The sequence below is a fragment of the Anthonomus grandis genome, chromosome 6 (genome assembly GCF_022605725.1).
Source record: "Anthonomus grandis grandis chromosome 6, icAntGran1.3, whole genome shotgun sequence".
Taxonomy (NCBI): Eukaryota; Metazoa; Arthropoda; class Insecta; order Coleoptera; family Curculionidae; genus Anthonomus; species Anthonomus grandis.
In genome coordinates, this window is record NC_065551.1 from 7394973 (window position 1) to 7416013 (window position 21041).

Below are 21041 nucleotides of genomic sequence, written 5' to 3' on the forward strand. Positions count from 1 at the left end.
TGTGAAAGCCAAGGATCGCCCAGGTCAGCCAAAAAAATTTCAAGATGCAGATTTATGCATAGCATTATTGCATTACATTATGGGATGAAGACGTAACTCAAACATGGAAGCAGTTAGCAGAAATTGCTCAATCGACTATTTCCGAAGGTCTGCACGCATTGGGTAAAATAAAAAAAAAAAAGGAAAATTCCTTATGAATTTAAGGAGAGAGATATTGAAAGGATAAACACTATTTGTGATATTTTGCTGCATCGTGTTGCGACAGGTGATAGACAGTGGATAGATGGATGATTTATTTTGACAATCCAAAGCGCTGGGCATCATGGGAGATCTAGGTCAGCCATCAACATGACAACCTGTATACAATATATACGGAAAAAAGGTTATGCTTTGTATTTGGTGCGATAGTAAGAGTGATCTTTATTATGAATTGCTGGTGAAACAGCACACCATCAAATTAAATCGAGTATTGAAGGAAAAATGTCCAGTGTCAAATACACGACAAAGTTATATTTCAAAATGACAATGCTCGACCTCATCTTGCAAAGTGTGTTAAAAAATATTTGGAAAACATCAAATGGGACATTCTTCCCCACCCGACGTATTCCCCAGACTTAGTTCCTTCTGACTATCCCTTATTTCGATCAATGCAGCACGGACTTTCAGAACAACATTTCTTCTGGCAAGGAATCCTTTTCTTGGTAGAAAGGTGGGATAAGTTTATTTCTATTGATTGCCAATACTCTGATTTTTAAAATATTCTGTTCGTCTATGATAACAAATGTTTATATAAACAAAAAAATTGACTTTATTAACCGAAAAACATATACAAAAAAATAGCGTTAGGGGTGAAAATCCAAAGAAACCCTGTCGCAACAGAAATTGTATCATTTATATTGGTAACATTGAGCCATAAGAATAAAAAGCAGCATATGCTTATACTTGCAAAATTCAAAGTAAATGCTTCAATGAATAAAATTGTAATCCTTTTGCTTAAAAGTATGAAGCAAATGCTCACGAAATAAAAGGGTTTGCTTCAAGTGTATGAATAAAGCCAATTATTTGCTTATAAGTGTATTTACTTGAGTATGCTGCTGTTTAGTAGCATCAGGTGCTGTAGTACCAGTATAGTGCTGTGTAGTACCTATAATAACCATTAGTGGATCCGCGAATTCCACGTGGAACGATTTTAATTTTTTACACGACTAGGTGTCATGCAAATAAATATGGCTGAAATGATAAATCTCCGAATTGTAAAGTACTACAAGCAACGGCTTACACCGCGAACGAGTCATTTTAAAAGCATGTTTTGATTTGAACTGCAAAATGTGGAGTGGTTAGCTCAGAACTTTCTAGGCGAGACTGTAGAACAAAAAAAAATTATGGTGCAGTATTTGCTGTCCACAGAATGAAAATCTGTTAAAGATACTTGGCAAATCCAGGTTTTCAAAGCGGAATTGGCGGACAACTAGGCATTGAGCAGTCCACTGTATCTCGCAGAGTGCGAATGGTGGTAAAACAAATAATACAACAGATCAATTATTGGATTTAGTTTCCTAAAAGTCACTATGCCGTACTGAAAGCTAAAGAACTGTGAGTAAGAAAGTTTAGATTATCGACTGCTATTGAAGCACTGGACTGTTCACTCGTCAAGATAGAAAAACCTAAAATACATGTTACATGTTACATACATACATGTTACTCCTATACCTTTTGCTCTAAGCATTTGCTTTGTCTTCTACCTCATGCTTATAAGCATTTACTTTAGTCTTATTCATACGGCCCATATCTTAATAAGATGAACATATACTTTTTTTTATTGTAATTAGGTAAATTTTAGTTTATTAAAGTCAATATTGTTAATTTTGGATGCAGATACCAGTAAAGATTTATTTGATATTTAAGATTAAGTTTTAATTTTGTTTGTTGTTTTCGTGAACCAGTCCAATTTTTTTAATTATTAAGGGTTTAGTTGGATAAATGATCAAAAAAAAAGATCCAAGCTTTTCAATTTTTTTCTTTAATTGCCAACATTACGGCCTATATTAGGTCTTCTTCAGGGCACTACAAAATTTAAAAAACATAGTAAAAACATTTATTGAGAAGTCAAAACGGTATGTTATACAGTGGTCAAAAAAAAATTATTAACAATTAAAATACATTAAAAACAAATGAAATAAGTATAATAAAACTAAGAGGAGTTAAAATTTAAAAAATTAAAAATTAAATGGGAACATTTGAATATACTCAAAGCTCTTCGTTTAATTGTGATAAATAGAACACAGTGGTTTCATATGATTGTATTTGGTTCATTTGTTGTTAAGGAATATGTACCTGTTGGTACGTCAGTAACAATGTACTTAACAATAATGAATAATATTCTAGGTCTGGTCTGTAATTTTTAAGGTGTTTAGATAATGTAAACAAAACAAAGACTTTTTTCGCTTTTTTTAAGTTATCGTTAAAAATATTTTAAGTATGTTTCTAAATGTTGTTGAATGGGTTATTCAAGGGTCATTTGAAGAGTATTCAAATTTAATTTTTGGGTAGATTAATTCAATTTGCGTAAGGTAATGTAAGATTTAAGTTGTCAGTATCTTGTTTTTTGTTTACATTGTTTTGATGTTTTTTTATGTTTATCATTTCTGAGAAAACGAAACGAAACGTTGGTAATTAAAGAAAAAATTTGAAAAGGTTGGATTTTTGGGTTGAACTATTTATCCAACTAAACCCTTAAAAATTTTAAAAATTAAGTTTTAAGTTATAATTAATTTTAACAAAATAAACAAATAAAAAGTTCTTATATACTAAGCATTTTATTTCATATTTTTTTTCTTACAAGAAATAAAAATATATTTCATTTCCATAATATTTACATTAATATAAAAATCTTCGCTTTTTGACTAAGACATATGTCGCAATTTATTAATATCAAAAATTCGTTAGGTTAGTTTTAAAATGCAAAATTACGACCACACGAAAAAAATATTTTGATACCTATGCTTAAATATTAGAATAAACACTAAAATTAAAATTTATTATATTTTTCTGCATAAAGAAATACTCCTTAAATGAATAGCTCAAAAACAAAACTATAGAACTAAAAGTTTACATAAAATGCTACTTTTAGATCGGTATCTCAAAAAACTAAATGATTTAGAACGTGTTCCTTTTAAACATTTTTCTATTCTTTTGGAGTTCCCAATACACGCATCATCAAAATTATTTCTTATTAAATAAAAAAAAATATTTGCAACACTACTCTAATTCATACATAATTCATAATTTTAATTGACTAGACAAAAATAGTGCAATACAAATTCAGCAAGTGCAGTAATCAAATTAATGGTCTTATTTGTAAAGAATAAGACCGTAAAGAATAAGGTACATTAGATTTACATTGAGCGATGCATTTCAAATAAAGGTAATCAAACATAAAAAATATTGCGGTGTAGTGAAATTAGATAAAACTTCTAAATCAGTGCGATAATGCCCAACAAACGTTGACGTGCGCCACAGTGCCGTGAAGGTTAAAAATAACACAGTAACCTCCTAACCTAGTGTACTCCGTTCTTCAGAAATATTCTGTGCCTGTAGCCGCTGGGCTATGACAAAAATCATTTCGGAACCCAAGTTCAGAACGAGAAACGGCGTTGAGTACAGCGACATAGCTACAAAGGAAGGTGACTAACTGCAGTTACTCTAGCTACCTACTAAGCTGTAAGAAAAAATCGATTTCGTTCCCACACCGGCATTGTTTGTTTCTATTGAATCGATCCACACGAAGCGGCGACGGCGAGTTGGCGGCAGACATGGCTGAAGGTAAGCGTTTAGCGGTTGTTCACTGTTGCCACTTTGGGCAAATTTTAATTAAGCCTATATATATTTTTTTTCGCAATTAGAAATAATTGATAATTTGAAATGATTGATTGATTACTTTAAAATAAATAGATGCACAATTTTCTGTACTCATAAAAAAAAAATATTTTCTTACGCAGTACCTGTATGTGCTGAAGGTAAATACAATAAAAGTTGTCAAACTATAGTATGTATGTCTCAAAAAAAAATCAACAAATTACTCCTAAAACTAATAATCAAGTACAGTTTTATGTGGTAAAAAACATTCTTGTGTAGCACAAGGAATATAATGTTATTTTATACACAAGTAGGCAAGTATATACTTAAATTATTTTGATAAACTTAATATAATAAGTAATATAAACTCAACCGTTTCTGAAATAATCGGTTCTGAAGTTTTTTTGTAAGATTTTAAAAGCAACACAGATAAATACTGATAAAAAACAAAATTTCACTAATTTAAAATGTTTTCGAAAATAACCCCACCAACTTCAAGGCAACCTGCAGCACGTTAAAGGAAACTTTGCTCTTTTCAAATTGAAACGCACAGAATCAATAAAACTGACAACCATGCTTGTCAAAACTACCAGTCAATTAAAAGAGGTATTAATCAAACAATGATAAAATACCTGCAAGTGGGAAATATAGAGAACGTAATTATTCCAAAAATATACAAAAAAACTTTAGAGGCGATTATTTCAGAAACGGTGAAGAATCGGATTAAGTTTCCGTTATTGAGCTTTAAAATCCATTAAGCCGCATACTATAATTGAACCCAATAAAACACGTGCATTTCTTATGTCGGACTACTCTTGACAACAACTTTTCTTAAGTTTTTGAGCGAGCCCCTCACTTAGCTTTGTACTTTCGTATGAAACACCTTATCGACACTCGACAGTATGGTTTCATGAAGGGCACATCCACTGCTTCTAAACTTATTACGAACATAGAATTATTTCCAGAATCTACAAATATTAATTCTAGACTTGATGTAGTCTATGAAAATTTCTCGATCGCCTTGACCGTTACATTCTTACAACACGTCTTTTTGACCAACTTGGATGTTCATCTCATTTAGCGGATATTATCTCTGCTTATCTTACTAAATGTCCTCAATATGTTGAATGTTTGGTTACAATTCAAGCGAAATAATCCTTTAAATAATATTTCCAAGGATCTAGAAGTAAACGTCTTCTTATACTGCAATGATTAAGAGTTATAGGTACTGTAGAATTATTACTAATAAAGACGGATTATGAGCATAAAATTTCAGATGCTTAGATTAACCCACTTAAAAAACATGGTTATTTTTGACAGTTTACTTATATTTCATTTGTATGTCGAATTTGCTTTATTATGAACTCGCAAATTTTTGACAATATCTTTAGCATCAGTATTTTGTATTTGTCTTTTCTTATGTTTGTTCAAATTCAATATTCTTCGCAAATATTGTTGCCGTACTATCAGAACCATATTCAGCCCAAAAATTTAAGGGTGTTGGACAACAAATGTTCTTTCGCTTTCTTCTTAAATTTACCATATATGTTGCTAATGTTCTGAGGTAAAAAATTATAAGTATAGATCCCAAATAATAATTAAAACAATGTTGTTCCATAGTATTTTTACAAAAAGGGTTGATCTACCGCTTGTAAGATATTTCTGTGATATTATGCTGCAATTAATTTTACTATTTAAATGTATATTTTGTAGAGTTACGTCCATATTCTGAGGTTTTGTCAAGGTAAAGGTAAAAAGGTCTTATTTCTCCAGAAAATTCCTAATTTTTATTTTGTGACGACCGGTTTTGCGATTACAAAGCTTATCGCATCATCAGGTCGAGGACTAAAAATTAAAAAGGGGAGGGTTGTGGTAAATGGATTAGGTGCTAATAAGCACACTCACTTATTATCATAAAAGAACTAAGGTACTTACGTTTATTAAAACGAAAATTATCAAATATACTATGGCTAAAAGACGACAAACATACATTTCTTAAAAAAATTTAAAATACAAATACACTTTTAAGAGGTTTCTTTAAAAAACATACACCGGACAATACAGTTAAAACGTATAATGATAATAATCATGAAAATTGGCATATCCCTTCAAAAGGAACAAGTGGAGGTACCTAGTTAAAAGTTATAAAACTATATAAAAATTATACAAAGAAAACTTATCTCTACAAAAATTAACAGTTAAATACTATTTGCGTACCAAAAAACACCAGGTGGCGGTACTCCACTGTAATTTGAATTGCAGATTGTTGTTACAATAAATAAAAAACCGGTGGAAATGGCAGTTGGAAACATAGGAGAAAGTTGAAAAATTTGACACAATTTATTAAATAAGTTTATAAGTTTGACGAATTTTAAGCAAGCAAATTTTAACATAAGGCAAAAATTAGGGAGGGGGAGGGGTGGAGTTAAAAGAACATTAGACAATTACTGGTTAATTGATATTTTAATCAGATTATTGTCAGGGAAATCAATCTGGATGTTGAGTGATTTTTCTTCTAAGTAGTCCATAAAAGTGTCAGCTAATAGAGGAGAGATGGAAGAGCCCATTCCAAGGCCATCTTCCTGAATGTATGTCTCATGATTGAAATTAAAGAAATTTTGTTTAAGGCATACTTCTAACAGGTCTAAAATTTCTTGAACTTTAATATCGGTGAGCCTAGAACTAACCAATTTATTTTTAATCATAAATTTCTACTTTGAATCTAATAACATTCTAAATAATAACTCTTATAATTCAAATATATTATATTATTATAGATACGTAGATGATTGTATTTTACTGTTGAATGGTAGCAATTAATCTTTAAATAATTTCGTGCCTTTTATTAATAACATCCATCCTAAAATAAAATTTACAATAGAAACAGAAACTAATAAAACAATAACCTTCTTAGACTTATGTATTAAATACATAAATAATAGGCACTTTTTTGAAATTAATAGGAAACCTAGTACCACACTGGTACAATTATCCATAGTGAGTCATTCCACCTCTTTTCACATAGGGCAGCCGCCTTAAATAGCTATATGAATAGAGCTTTAGAGATTCGGATGTCGGCTAAATGTAGAGAGACGGAGTTGTCTATTATTAAACAAATAGCCGTTACACATAACTTCAACCCTAAATTGGTGAATAAAATTAAAAACAAAATTTTATTGCGGAATGCATCCAGAAATGCCTATATTCCTAATAGTCAACTGGTTTTAGACAATCAACCCAAAACAAAATATTTTTCACTAACATTTAACGGGGCTGTTTCATATAAAATACAGAGGGTTTTTACCTCTGTTAATGTTGATATTGCTTTTAGAACAAAACATACCTTAGGTGCTTTTGGTTAATAATAAGGATCGAATAGATATTTTAAACTCTAAAGGCATTTATAAACTTCATTGTGAGTATGGTTGTTTTTATGTGGGTCGAACAAAGCATAGCTTTAAGATCAGGTTTAGTGAACATGATAGGTGCATTAGGCAAAATAATCCTGAGTCGTTATTTGCATTACTTAAATTTGCTTAAATTCGTTATTTGATAACTTAAATTTTATTATGATTTTTATTTAAGGTAATTAATTATGATTGATTGTCCGACCTTCTACTACTGTAAAAACTTTTTGTAATTAAAAATTATTTTCTACTTTTTAGTTCAATTAGCAATAAAATCGTGTTTCTTTTTAGTTTTTTAAAACTATTTTAATTCATATTCGTTTATTGTACTTTAATCAATAGAACTTTATGAATTAAATATTTTGATCACGATAAATTCCTTATTTACTTGCCACATTTTGTTCCGTGAAATAATTTTGAAATTTATGTTCTGATTATTTTGTTATAATTAATAAGAAGCCTTTCTAAATCACGGTATCATATTACATTTTATATCAATATTTATTAAAGTAACCTGCGTTTATTAGACTAATTAGTACCCACGCATGTATAAGGAATAAACAAGGTGAGAATGCAACTACGCTAAAGACATTTTGGTCCCCGTTGTGGAGAGCCACGTGCCCAAGCAAGTTCCAAAGGTGAAGTTGTAGACTCCAGAAATCAGTAAGAGTAACTCTGAGAGTGCAGGCATGCGCAGATCGCTCGCTAGCTCTATCTCTCTTACTCTTCTACAGACGATCTAAAAAAGTATTTATTAATCCTGGCAGTCCTAATATGGATAATGGGAAACTGTTATCAAATTATTTGCCTTGTCATCGTTCCTTGGTACGTGTGCAATGTTTCAAGTTGATCAGACTTTTAGAAACCAGTGAAAATTAAGCTTAAAGATTCCATAAGATACATACATACATACATAGATACAACCCGAGCTAATAAAAGCGTGTTAAAAATGCTGAAAACCGTATGTAGAAAACAAAGGGGAAATAAAAACAAGTATATTATCTCACCCTTATCTGCAATCCGAAGACAGAGTAAGATACACCCCTAAATCTTAAATAGAAAGGGGCGTCAAGTTGAAGTTTTTGGAAAATGCATTTCAATGATACATTTTGGAAAATTCTTCTCTGTTTATTAAGAAAACAATAAATAAAAACCTATTTTTGAAATTTTTCATTATTTGTAATTCTTAACATGTCAAGCTCGTAGGTATTTGGTATTTATTTATTTGCTATAGTTTTTTGCTGAAAAAAGCGTTGTTTAAAAATAACTTCACAAGATAACCCAGATGGTCGAACGCAATCTTTGAACAACAAAAAAATCTCCTTAGCCTTCTTAGACATTGAGGGAGCATTTGACAACACCTCATGTGATTTAATCAACCATGCCATAGCTGCATGAGGTATATATCCTATGATAGGCAATTGAGTCAACCAAATGCCAAACCATAGGAAGGCGACACCGAGTCTCAGCCGCAGCACCATAAAAGCCTAAGTGTGCAGGGGACACCGCAGGGGGAGTACTCTCACCGTTGCTGTGCCTTGTATACAGCCTACTGAGATGACTGGAGAGACCGCATTTTCCAACCAGGCTCATGTATTCGAAAAAATACAAAGAGCTCTGAACGTTGTCGAGAGCACTAGTGCATGCACGAACAACTTAGGGTAAACCCCGCAAAAACCTCCAGTTGCCTTCACAAAACTGGAGCCTATTAGAGACCTATTCTCTTTAGCGAATACCTACGACTCGAAGAAAAAGTCAAATATCTAGGGGTGGTACTGGATAAAAAAACCCAGCTACAAAAAACAAATAATAAATAACACAAATAAGGCCACGAAAACGTTTATGTACTCTAAGAGATCATGCAGATCTGCCGGCAGATCATCGGGACTACCACCAAAAATGATACCCTGGGTATACGCAACAATGGTAAGTGGGTCTCATACGCCGCACCAATATGGTGGCATGTGGTAGAAAGGAGGACTGTTATTCAGATACTCAACAAAACACTAAAAATAGCTACCCTAGCAAACCTGACAGGTCTAAGCCACACCCAGTAGTACGGGTTAAAGCAATATCGGGGGCAACAAGGCTACTGTCGGATGGCGCAACGATCATAACGGAAGTTGGACACAATGATCACAAGACAACACAATATTCGACAAGATACAGGATCTTGAGCATATGGAACTAAGAACGGACAAAACCAAGGTGACACAGCTAGACAGATCCTTTATAACTAAAGAAGGAAAGGACCATTGAAAACATAAGTCACCCGGCTTAGGCAAGGTACAGGTACAAGGTACAAGGTACTCTCAGTACACTGCGACCACACGATCGAAGATCGGGGTAGCAGTCGCTGTGCTAGAGGATAAACAAGAGGGTAGGCAACTCACGCTGAACCTGGGCGTGGAAGCAACAGACTTATAGGCAAACATAATAGGAATCCAGACGTGTGTCCAACTGATGAGAGAAGGAGCGCCAAGGGGCCGAACCATCGCAATCATTACAGAAGACTAGGCACCAACAAACGCTTTAAGACAGTTTAAGAGTAGGTCAAGGATCAAAACCGGCTAGAGATAATCCTATCACAGAATATGGCAACTTACAATCCAACTTGCAATGAAAGGGGCCAGAAACATACTTATGATCCAGAATCAACATGCTGTATCAGCGATAAAACCTGGAAAAATTGATATCAGGCACTGATTGAAACTGGAACATAAAAACTACTGGAAACAACTGCCAAAGCTGAACCTCTCCAAACAACTATTTTTAATTCTATCTATCATTATTTTATAATACTGGTCCGGCTCGTAAAATTGTTCTGTTCGGCTCGTCGTCATCAAATTCTTGCAGTATTTTCAATAAAACTTATGAAATGTGAGTACCTTTTTTATTGATTCACGAGATAATCCAATTGCTGCTTGACGAGTTGATAAAGTTAAATTCATTGCAAACAGAGCCAAAATTTCATGTTGCACTCTTTAGTCGACTAATGTTGATTTATTTCTCTTTTTATTCGTGACAGAAACAAGTTTCTTCAAATTTGGCTGCTAATTGACGAACATAATCCGGGTTTACATTTTGACCAGGCTGCTTTTCGTTCAAAAGTGGAGCTGTCTTTAAGAAACATCAAAAATGATGTCTACACGTTCAGTTATACTGTATACTATTGTTAAAGATAAGAAGTGCTAAATTTACTTCTAAAGTAAATTCTGGAATAATAAAATGCGAATATATATAAACGATGCCTTTTTTTAGGCAAAAAACCATAGCAAATAAACCAATACAAAACGCTGTTAATTTTATTTAGGGTTCTACTTACGTTTAGTTTATTATGTTCACCTATATTATCTAGTTTTTAGCAGTTTATCTTATTTGAGAGCGCCAATTTAGGTTATGTTATTGTAAATTCTTGTAATTTAAATTTTCTACAATTTGCTTTGAATTTATTTAAAATTACTGGTTTTCATCAGCAAAAGTAATGCGGAAAATTCTAAATTCTTCCATAATTCCTTAAAAGGGACCGTATTTCGTGACATTTTAATCAGCTTGTTGCTTATCTTGGAAACAATTAAATGACAGTCAACGCGAGTCAGGTTAAAGTTTTGACGTTGTCAATAAAACATTTGTTCCTGGCATAAAGAGGGTTCCTGGACTAAGTGTGTTCCAGAAAGTAGTGTGCTGCTGAAGTACGTTACAATTGGTGTCAGAAGTAAAGGATATTTGGTCTCATTTTAGTGGATGTTTTTCAACAACTAGAAGTCAGGCCAAGATGGGGATCGAGAAATTAATAGAACTACTAAATCTGACCTGAAGAAAGAAAATGCAAATCGAGACAGAAAACAAGAACAAGACTTACTGAATTTAAAAGATGACCTTAAAAAGGAGCAGGATGAACGAGACATAAAACAAGAAAAAAAAAGATTTACAACTTCAAGAAGAACTGGAGAGGAAACAGAAACTAAACCAGAATGACTAACTTCGAAGCTTGAAGAAGCATTGGGGCAAATACAAAAAAGATGCAAGGACTACAGCTGAGTAAAGCGTGCCCTTTATCCCGATCCTGGAATGCAACAATGATGACAGTAAAGCCACCAAATGGTGCCATCTAAGGATTAGCTTAATTTTGACGTACTGGTGCGTCCTTCGAGATGAGATATGGTTCAGCCACCACAACACGTATATCATGCCCAATTAAAATCTAGAAGAACGACCCGAGGAAGGTCTCCAACAGTTTAAGGTCGATGTTGCTCGATTAGTAAATTTGGCTTACCCTTCCGTCCCAATCGAGTTTCGGGAACAAATTTCTATAAATTCTTTTCATTAATGGGGTTCCAGATCCAGATACCAACTATGCTTAAAGGATGGCTCACCATAAAAGTATTTCCGAATTTTGGCTCATGGACTGAAGTATGAAGCATTTTTAGTCAATTACAAGGCAAAACCGGATAAAACAAATCTGGAACTTCGCAGAGTGACCTCGAAAACCGCCTGAAGAAGCTCGAGTCATTTTTGACTAGAAAACGCAAGAGATCAATTCGCTATTGCAATTGTAATAAGGAGGGGCATCCTGAACGTCAATGCCCTAAGCGTTTGACGGAGTCAAGGAACAAAGAAAACTTTATGAGGTGCATGCCCCCACGTATAACAACAAATCGATTCCCACGCCCTGGAGAGAGCTTGGTAGTAACGGAAAAAATATGCGGCCATGAGGGTAAGATGGTGGTAGATATAAAATCCAGTCATATTATCGTAAAGCCGAACATCGTATCTCACTGCAGCAGACCACCACCAAATTTAATTCTTATGTCACCGACTGGAAAAAACATGCCAATTATTGGATTACATGAAGCTAAAGTCACCATTGGCTTAACAATATTCCAGCAGCAAATATTAGTAGTAGAAATTATGGAATGATATTATATTAGAATAATATGTTATGTATGATCAGCAGATTAAAATTGATGTATATAATCGCATATTGCTAACGAAAAGCACCATCAACATGAAGATATTGGAAATGTCCGAATCGTTAGGTTATCTCAGTATATTACCATATCAGCTAATTTAGAGTTGGCGATTAATGCCACAACTGGAGAAAAAGATGGAGAAACTGTTTTGATTGAGCCCATGGAAAACTGTAGTATATGGTCAAAGAATTTTTCCACCATAACACATGTTATCCACCCAGAAGGAATACTGTTACTGTTTTGAATCGAATGTCATTAAAAATGTTAATAGAATTCGTCATTCAAGCTGATCTTTTCCTGTATGTTTATAAAACCTTTCTAAAGAATCTTCTGCAAATTTGACCATAGAGCAGAGTAGTAAATTGCAATATCTTCTGGGAGAAAATCTATGTGTTTTTCTTCCACGATAATGACCTGGAAAGTATTGATTTGGTGCAGCATCCAAATTATGAAGACTATCGGCGACTGAAAGATAGTTATTCCCAACCAAGAATTAACGAAATCATGGACAAACTATCAGGTTCACAGTGGTTTTCAACACTCGATCTGGTGGATATTGGTAGGAAAAAATGCATCCAGAAGATAAGGAAATGACGGCATTCTCTATTAAAACAGGACTTTGGCAGTTTACAATGCTGCTCTTTGGAATCTGTAATACTCCAGCCACCTTTGAAAGTCTTATAGAAACTGTGTTACATAGACTTGGGAATTATACTTATTTGTTTATCTGAATGGCGTCATCATACTTGGAAAACCTTTAAAGATCATTTAAAGAATAGTCAAGAGGTATTTGCTAAGCTACGAGAAGCCAAGTTGTAGTCCCAAAAATGTTGCTTATTTCAAATAGAAGTCCTATATCTCGGACATGTAATATAAGGAAATGGTGTCAAGGCTGATCTAGATAGAGTAAAAGCAATCAAAAATTGGCCACGACTCAGTGAAAAACACCAGTTAAGAAGATTTCTGAGCCTTTGCACATATTACAGAAGATTTGCAAGAAATTTCGCAAACCTTGCAAAGCCTCTACATAAGGTCACGGAGGATAAAATGATATCCAGATAGTGTCAATATATCAATATACAGATCAGCAAAGTGTGAAGAATTGAAAGCAGGCTAAAGAGAGCACTGTGCACATCTCCAATTTTAACATCTCCGATTTCTGGACAAACTTTTATTTTGGATACATATAGTTTATAGTTTATAGTTTTATTCAATAGAACTACATATCTACATATAATATCTACATATAATTTTACAATAATTTACAATAATTTTACAAAACTCACAAAAGTAATTAAGAAGATAATATATATAATTCACAATTCACTTAAAGTTATATACTATATACTAAATATACCAATATACTATATACTATATTATACTATATACTAACTATATTAAAACCAAAGAATAAACCAAAATAATGATTAAATGAACTAATGATTTAAATCGCCCTAGTCAGAATAACAGATCTTAACCACAAATATACTGATAAAGCTGCATATTCCCTATATTTAATTTGCAAATAAATAATTATCTACGCAACACCGTAGCAAAAACTTCAAAGTTTTCATGAAGCAACCTATTTATTTCTCTACTAAACATATGTATATTTCGAACTTCTCTAATACTACTTGGAAGAAGGTTAAAAAATTTTGGGCCAAGGTATGTTAAAAACCTTTGAGTAGTCGCTCTTGTCAGAAAAAGCACACTAACAGAATGCACTGCTTGGCTTCTAGTATAGCAACCCAAGTTCTCTATCGGTCGCCGCAAATCAGGATATTTATAGACAAATATTAGCACTGACTTAACATACATTTGCTGTATTGTAAAAACGCGCGCTTCTTGGTATAAACGGTTTGAGGAGTATCTGGGATGTTTTCTTAAAATTACTCGTAAAAGGTATTTTTGAGTAATGTTTAAAATATTTATGGTACTGGCAAATGATCCTCCCCATATTGATATTCCATATCTAATGACTGATTCAGCCAAGGATGTATATAACATTTTTAAAATGTGGAGAGGCATCAATTTCTAAGATGATAAAATTTAAAAATTAGTTTACGAATTTTTATATTAATACTTTCTATATGTTTTTCCCATTTAATATTTTAATCGATAAAAATACCCAAATACTTTATACATGGAGTCCTACTTAAGGTTTCCATGCAAGCACATGGCTTCTCCTTTAATATGCACTGATATGTGTGTATTTTTAGTACATCTGTATTAATTTGATGGTTATCGAGAATGCTAAAACTCATAAATGTTGTTTTTTCAATATTTACTGCTAAACGATTTTCTTCCAGCCACCGACGAACCATTGCAAAATCTGAAGTTGCTCTCTCCACAGCATTCGCCCAGTTATTACCCTTTACCAACAAAACAGTGTCGTCCGCGTATGATACAAGTTTTCCAGATGTACTAAGAAAAAGAAGTTCATTGATATAGAGGGTGAATAGAAGAGGCCCCAGTACAGTACCTTGTGGAACACCACAATTTATTGTTTCAAAAACACTATACTCATCCTTTACCCTAACACATTGCTTTCTTTCAGTAAGATAATTTTTTATAAGAGTCCAGCTTAATCCCCTTATCCCGTAGTCGTCTAATTTATCAAGTAGAATATCGTGTGATACCGAGTCGAAGGCTTTAGCCAAATCTAAAAATATAGCTAACGGTTTTTGATTTTTTTCAAAAGTTTTACAAATATGATTTGTTACCTCAAATAGTGCCTCTTCAGTTGACTTACCCTCTCTAAAACCATATTGGTTGGGAGATAAAATGTTGTTTTTCTGTAAGTCTTTGAAAACCTAATGCGTATACAAGCTTCAAGTATTTTTGCTATATTACTAATAAGTGATATTGGGCGATAGGTGCCTGGAGAACACACGTCATTTCCCTTATATATCGGAACAACCACTGACTTCTTTAATTCATTCGGAATTATTCCTGTTAAAATAATACAATTAAAAACATGGGTCAAGGGTTTTGCAATATTATTCCGTATTTGCTTAAGTAAGGTACTCTTTAATCCATCTAACCCCGGTGCAGAATAGTTTTTTAGAGCATTTATATTTTTTAGACCTTTATCCTCAGTAATAGGCGTTAAAAACATAGTGGTACAATTTAAGCGGGAAAACTTATTTTTTTTTTATTACAATTTAATTTACTTGACATTGTTTTTCCTACGTTTATAAAAAATGTATTAAAAATATTTGCTACATCTTTTTTATCAGATTGAATCGTGTTATTTTCACATCTAAGTGATATTTTGTTTTTATTCATATTTTGATTAGTATTCAGTTCCTCATTTATAATTTTCCACATTTTTTTAGGATTTTGTTTAGTTTCATTAAACTTTTTTTGAAAGTACGAGTTTTTTGTTTGTTTTATTAGCATATTTAAAATATTACGGTAACTCTTATACTCATTCAACAGAGTTATATTATTTTTATTTTTTAGATAAGATATTTTTAATTTGTCTCGGTGTCGGATGGAATTAATTAAACCAGATGTGATCCACGGTTTTAGTTTTTTATTTTTTGATGTAAAATTTACCTTTGTACTTGCCAATTGTATAGCATTTTTTATTATATTTTGAAAAAGTTCATATGTCTCCTCGCTTTGGTCTTTATCGTAAACAACTTCCCAGTTAGCCTCTTCCAGAGTTTTATTTAATTTATTATAGTCTATAGATATAACAAAAGTTTTATCGCATGATTTTTTTGAATTGTTATCAATTTTCTGTAGTTTCAGTGCAATAGGAAAATGATCCGTTACATCACTCTTTAGTATAAATGGTAAAAAGGTCAATTTATTTTTTATTTTGTTGGGACAGTAGATAAAAAAGTGGTCAATACAGGATTCACAATCTGATGTTACTCTAGTAGGTCTATTTATATAACTAAGAACTTAAAATATTTTTATAGTTATTTATTGTTACATTTTCGCTAAGCAAATTTAAGTTTATATCTCCCCCAAAAATACAAATGGCTTCATTATTTTTGTATTGCAATAATAAATGGTTTAGGTCATTTAAGAAAGCAGTGGTATCCGATGCAGGTGATTTATATAGAGCAAATATTTGGTATTTGTTTTCCTTAAATTTAAAATTAAGATGTGTAAAAGTTACTTCATTATTTGATATTAACAACATTTTCCACCAATATACCCTTTCTGACATAGACAAGCACTCCATCGTTTTGATTAAACCTTCCTTCAGAATAAAATACCTCATAATTTAAAATTTTAAAAATATCCAAGCAGGTAATTTTCCAAGTTTCGGTTAATAAAATGATATCAAAGGTGCAGCCCAGGCTTTCAACAAATACCAAAAACTCTTCAAAGTTTTTACCAGCGCTGCGAATGTTTATATGAATGAAGTTCAGTAGATCATTTTCATCAGAATAATACTCAATCGGACTAATATCTGAGGTTATAACATTGGCATAATTGCTCAGTTCGTTATGATAGTCTATAACAGCATTCATCTATAGTATAAAAATTATTTTTTTCTTCTTTTTTCTATTTTATATATGATTTACCCAATGCAACTAAAACAAGCATTACTCCCATGATTAGTTAAATAAAAGTAAAAAGAATAAATTAATTTAGCATATTATTTAAGTTTATATTAGTGTATATCACCATGTATATTTACCGATACTTTACAATTACCATTGGCAAAAATACCATTTTAGGTTTAGATGCGTGAACTACATTGCAATTTTTTTTTTCTTTTTTTTTACAAAAATTTCTATTATTATTATTCGTATCTACCTAGAAATACCTAACACATGCTTCCAACCTTGAATAGCCAATGAGCGGGACCTGACCAGTGTTAATATTAGAGAGCCTCCGCCGCCACTGCCTCCGTGTTTAACAAATTGATTGCAATTTTCTTTCTCGTTGTAGCATTCCAAGCGAAAATTCTACCGTTTTCCGTCCATGCCATATTTTTTCCATATTTTTCCTTGGTTGACATTAATAGGTTATATCTAAGTCGAGTTAAGTCTTCGAAAATAGAAACAGTAGTGTTCTTCAATTGTTTCTTCGCTAAGTAAATCTTATTCCGCATCATATTGTTTACAAAATTTATAACTATTGGGGCTGGTGCATTTGTCTTACGATTTTTTGGCTTTAATCGAAAGACATAGTCAATATCTTTTTGTGATATTTCAAGCTGATATTTATATATGCAAGCAATGTTGAATTGGAGTCGTTCTTCTACAAAAAATAAAGGTAAAAATTCCAGATGGCTTAGGTTACCAATCCAATTAGTAACCTATTATTATTATTATTGTTACTAACTTATTATTGATTATGGCGACAACTTTAGTAGAGTCTATGCTTTAAAAATCAACAAAAAAATAAAAAGTATTAATCATCAATCGATCCAATGATACATCTGATATCAAAAACGTAGCGAGATATGGTGTGGTGGATAAGTTTGTATACTATATACTTGGGATCGTAGATAACCGTTACAATTAAACGAACGTTCAAACCCTTAAAATAATGAAAGTAATGTTGGCCAATATCTTAGTTGTCCCAATTGCCGTCTACTCCGCTGTAACATATGAACACTAAAGAAAAAGAAAATGAAGCCTTCAAATTATGGGTGTACAGATGAATCCTAAAAGTATTATGGGTGAAACACAAAATAAAACGCTTCTGTTCTACAAGAATCAAAAATCAAAAAGCGTCCACTAAGTCAAATAAATATAGCATATCTCAGTTACTGTGGCCACATGACAGAAGAACAGGTGAGATGGAGATCGTCATAGTCGAGGAAAAAGTTTACGTGGACAGACAAATTACAATAAATGATGGAACACTCAATGCCCGAGGCAATACATCCAGCAGAATATAGAAACACATGGAAACAATAAATTCAAACGCATACCTAAAATATTATCACTACATTCTGCAGAAGATAAAAAGACTGCCAAGAAGAAGGAAAATATAGAAATTGAAGTAAAAAAAAATCATTTAAAATCAAAGAACTGCTTTTAAATGATGTTTTTTTACTTTAATTAATTAAAAATGAGATTAAAAATAATGAAAATGAGATTAAATAATGTAGTAATTTCTATATCCCTTTTACATGGTATGTAAATAGGAATATATGCAAATAAAAACGTTCTAAAATTGAACTTTTTAAAGAATAGTTATTTACAAAGGATGCTCATTCATTTTCCCATATACGAAAACTTAGACGACGAAGGAAATTTAAATTTACTCTTTTTATTGACCTGAATTCGTCTCCATTATTTATAGGTGTCTTGTAAACTGCGGATTTAATGTCCTCAAAAGAAATTGTCCAGAGGACTTACATTTGGAGAATGAAACACTGAATAGGCACTACACGAAAGCATTACCTCTCCCTCTCCACTTATTTAGGAATATGCTGCTAAAATTTAAGAAGATTCGTAAATTAAATGAAAAATGAAGAAAATAAAATAAAGTACATATCTAATCGACGGTAACTGTAGGGCGGGTATATACTATACAACGTGCCTCCAAGATAAGGAGGGCCAGTACAGGGATCTCCACAACCATGAGAGTTAGAAAGTTGGTTAAATGGGAAGAATTTAGCGGCTTTGGGTGCTCAGTAACATGCCGCTTTGAAATCTAAAAAATTTAGAGCAGTTCCAGAAATATCCGAAAAAACACGAAATTTTTTTGAAAATAAATTACACTTTCTTATAGCCACTTTTTTTCTCTTTAAGATGCCGTTATTAAATTTTAGATCCGACGTTTCGTCTTCGGGCCACCATCACCTACTTTTTTTTTCAAATACGGACCTGGTTTTTAGATATCAGATATTAAAAGTACTTTTAATTCCGAATTCAACGGTATATCACAAGTTGTGTTGTCCCAATATTAAATATCTGCCTCAGAAGAAAGTAGGCTTTGGAAAAAAAATAGTCATCATAGAACCATGCTTTTTCATGTTTTCGCGAAAAATATTATTATTTCGAATAATAATATTATTGAAATAAAAACAATCTAAGGCCTACTCAGTACAACTAATTTAATGCTGGCTAATTAATCAATTCAACAACGCTAACAAACAATAATACTCGTAATACATAACATGAGTGCAAACAATAACAATAAAAAGCTAATAAAACAGTATAAAATAAAAGAATATATGTCGGTAATAGATGTTCAAAAATTTTTCCTTCATTTTCTTAGCATAAATAGCATCTTTTTATCGTGGACTATAACACATTATTGAGCAAAGTACAGTGAAATAATTCACAAGTCAATGTCAAACCTTCAGCATCTCTATGACTACCATTTTGTTTCCAAGGCCTACTTTCTTCTAAGGCATCGAAAATATTTAACAATGCTTAAAATAGGTCTAAACATGATTGAAAACTACTCGGAATTTTTTAGATTTCAAAGAGGCATATTATTGAGCACCCAACGCCGCCAAATTCCTCCTATTTAACAAACTTTCTAACTCTTATGGTTACTGAGATCCCTGTACTGGCTGGCCCTCCTTATCTTCGGCACGTTGTATAATAATGGTATTTTGTAAGAAAGTTTAACTTAGCGCATTTATTTTAAAAGGAGTGTCATTTAATGAGGTAGCTTATAACTACTTTACTATTTAGTAGAGTAGCAGCCTATCTTATAGATATTATTACATATTATTGTATTGACATAACTTTCAATCTAAATACCGGATCAACGTCAACTATTTTGTTTTTAAAGTTGAAATAGACAAAGGTTTTACCATAATAAAAATAAAATAAAATAATCTTTGTTTAGCAAGAAAAAATAAGATTAATACGAATTAAAAAAGTGCAGGATTTACTAAAAAGGAAACTATAATCTAACTTTGCATTATAAAAAAAAAATTAAAGACGATTCAGAACTTTAATAATCTTAAAATATCTCTGGCTTCTATCCTTTCAAAAGGTATATCATGTTTATAAAAGTTTTTTAAAATCATATACTATGCTAGTTGAGGATAGATAAGAAATAGATAAGATAGATAAGATAGATATAGATAAAATTAGACATAGTATGTAAAATATAAGCTAGTTAAAAATACCCCCTATGTTTTTCCGTGTGTTATTTTCCTACTTATCCGATTCACCCTGTCTAAAATTTTCAAAAGATGTCCTATTCATTCCTATTAGGTAGTAGATATATAAAAATAAATAAGTAAATGAGCATTATAAGCACAGATATTAAAATAATTGATATAAGCAGATATCTATATAACAGACGAAAAACAATGAAAAACACAAAGTCACGGTCTCACAACATTTACTTAAAGCTACACGTGTTTCGCTCTATTCAGAGCATCATCAGGCCTAAAACAATAATAATTAGTATTGAAAGGAAAAAAGGGGACATTAAAAAGACTAAAGCCTTAAAAAGCCACTAACGTTGGCAAAACAGTACATAAACATACATTTAAGGTTAGGATGACTATACAGTTATTTAGAACCAAAAAAACAAAAAATAAGAAATTGTAAAATAATATCACACCTATTGGGAATCGAACCCGCGACAACAAGCTTACAAGCCAGAGACTATAACCTATGGACTACCGGAACACTGAGGAGAAGTTAAAAACATTTGTTGTTAAGCCAAGGCATTCTAACACAATATTAAACTTATTTCAGTTGGAAGAGATTATGTAAATATAAAATTGATTAAATAAGATTATTAAAAATAAGGTTGGGTTCAAAATTAAATACGTCGTTAACACAGACAAAAACAGGACTCTTCTTTAGTAATTTCCATCCTCTCCAGAAGGTCAAGCTTTTTCCCTTTAGGG

General features: G+C 32.1%; 2 protein-coding genes across 5 annotated transcripts in view; one reads left to right on the forward strand and one right to left on the reverse strand.

The window, feature by feature from the left end:
* LOC126737768 (protein OSCP1) overlaps positions 1-21041 on the reverse strand; it is a 41279-nt gene that overhangs the window by 15403 nt on the left and 4835 nt on the right. Inside the window, exon 1 of one of the 2 annotated variants that reach the window (XM_050442815.1) lies at positions 3558-3701. The exons of the other annotated variant lie outside the window; for it this stretch is intronic. Within the exon in view, the coding sequence (XP_050298772.1) occupies positions 3558-3669 (112 nt within the window). The 5' untranslated portion in view covers positions 3670-3701. Of the gene's footprint in view, positions 1-3557; positions 3702-21041 lie in introns of those variants that run through there. 2 annotated transcript variants of the gene reach the window in all.
* Positions 1-21041, forward strand: part of LOC126737752 (SET and MYND domain-containing protein 4) — a 58041-nt gene that overhangs the window by 14417 nt on the left and 22583 nt on the right. Inside the window, exon 1 of one of the 3 annotated variants that reach the window (XM_050442776.1) lies at positions 3681-3822. The exons of 1 other annotated variant lie outside the window; for it this stretch is intronic. In XM_050442776.1, coding sequence (XP_050298733.1) covers positions 3813-3822 — 10 coding nt within the window. In that variant the 5' untranslated portion in view covers positions 3681-3812. Of the gene's footprint in view, positions 1-3680; positions 3823-4033; positions 4170-21041 lie in introns of those variants that run through there. One more of the 3 variants, XM_050442774.1, reaches the window with a different exon arrangement.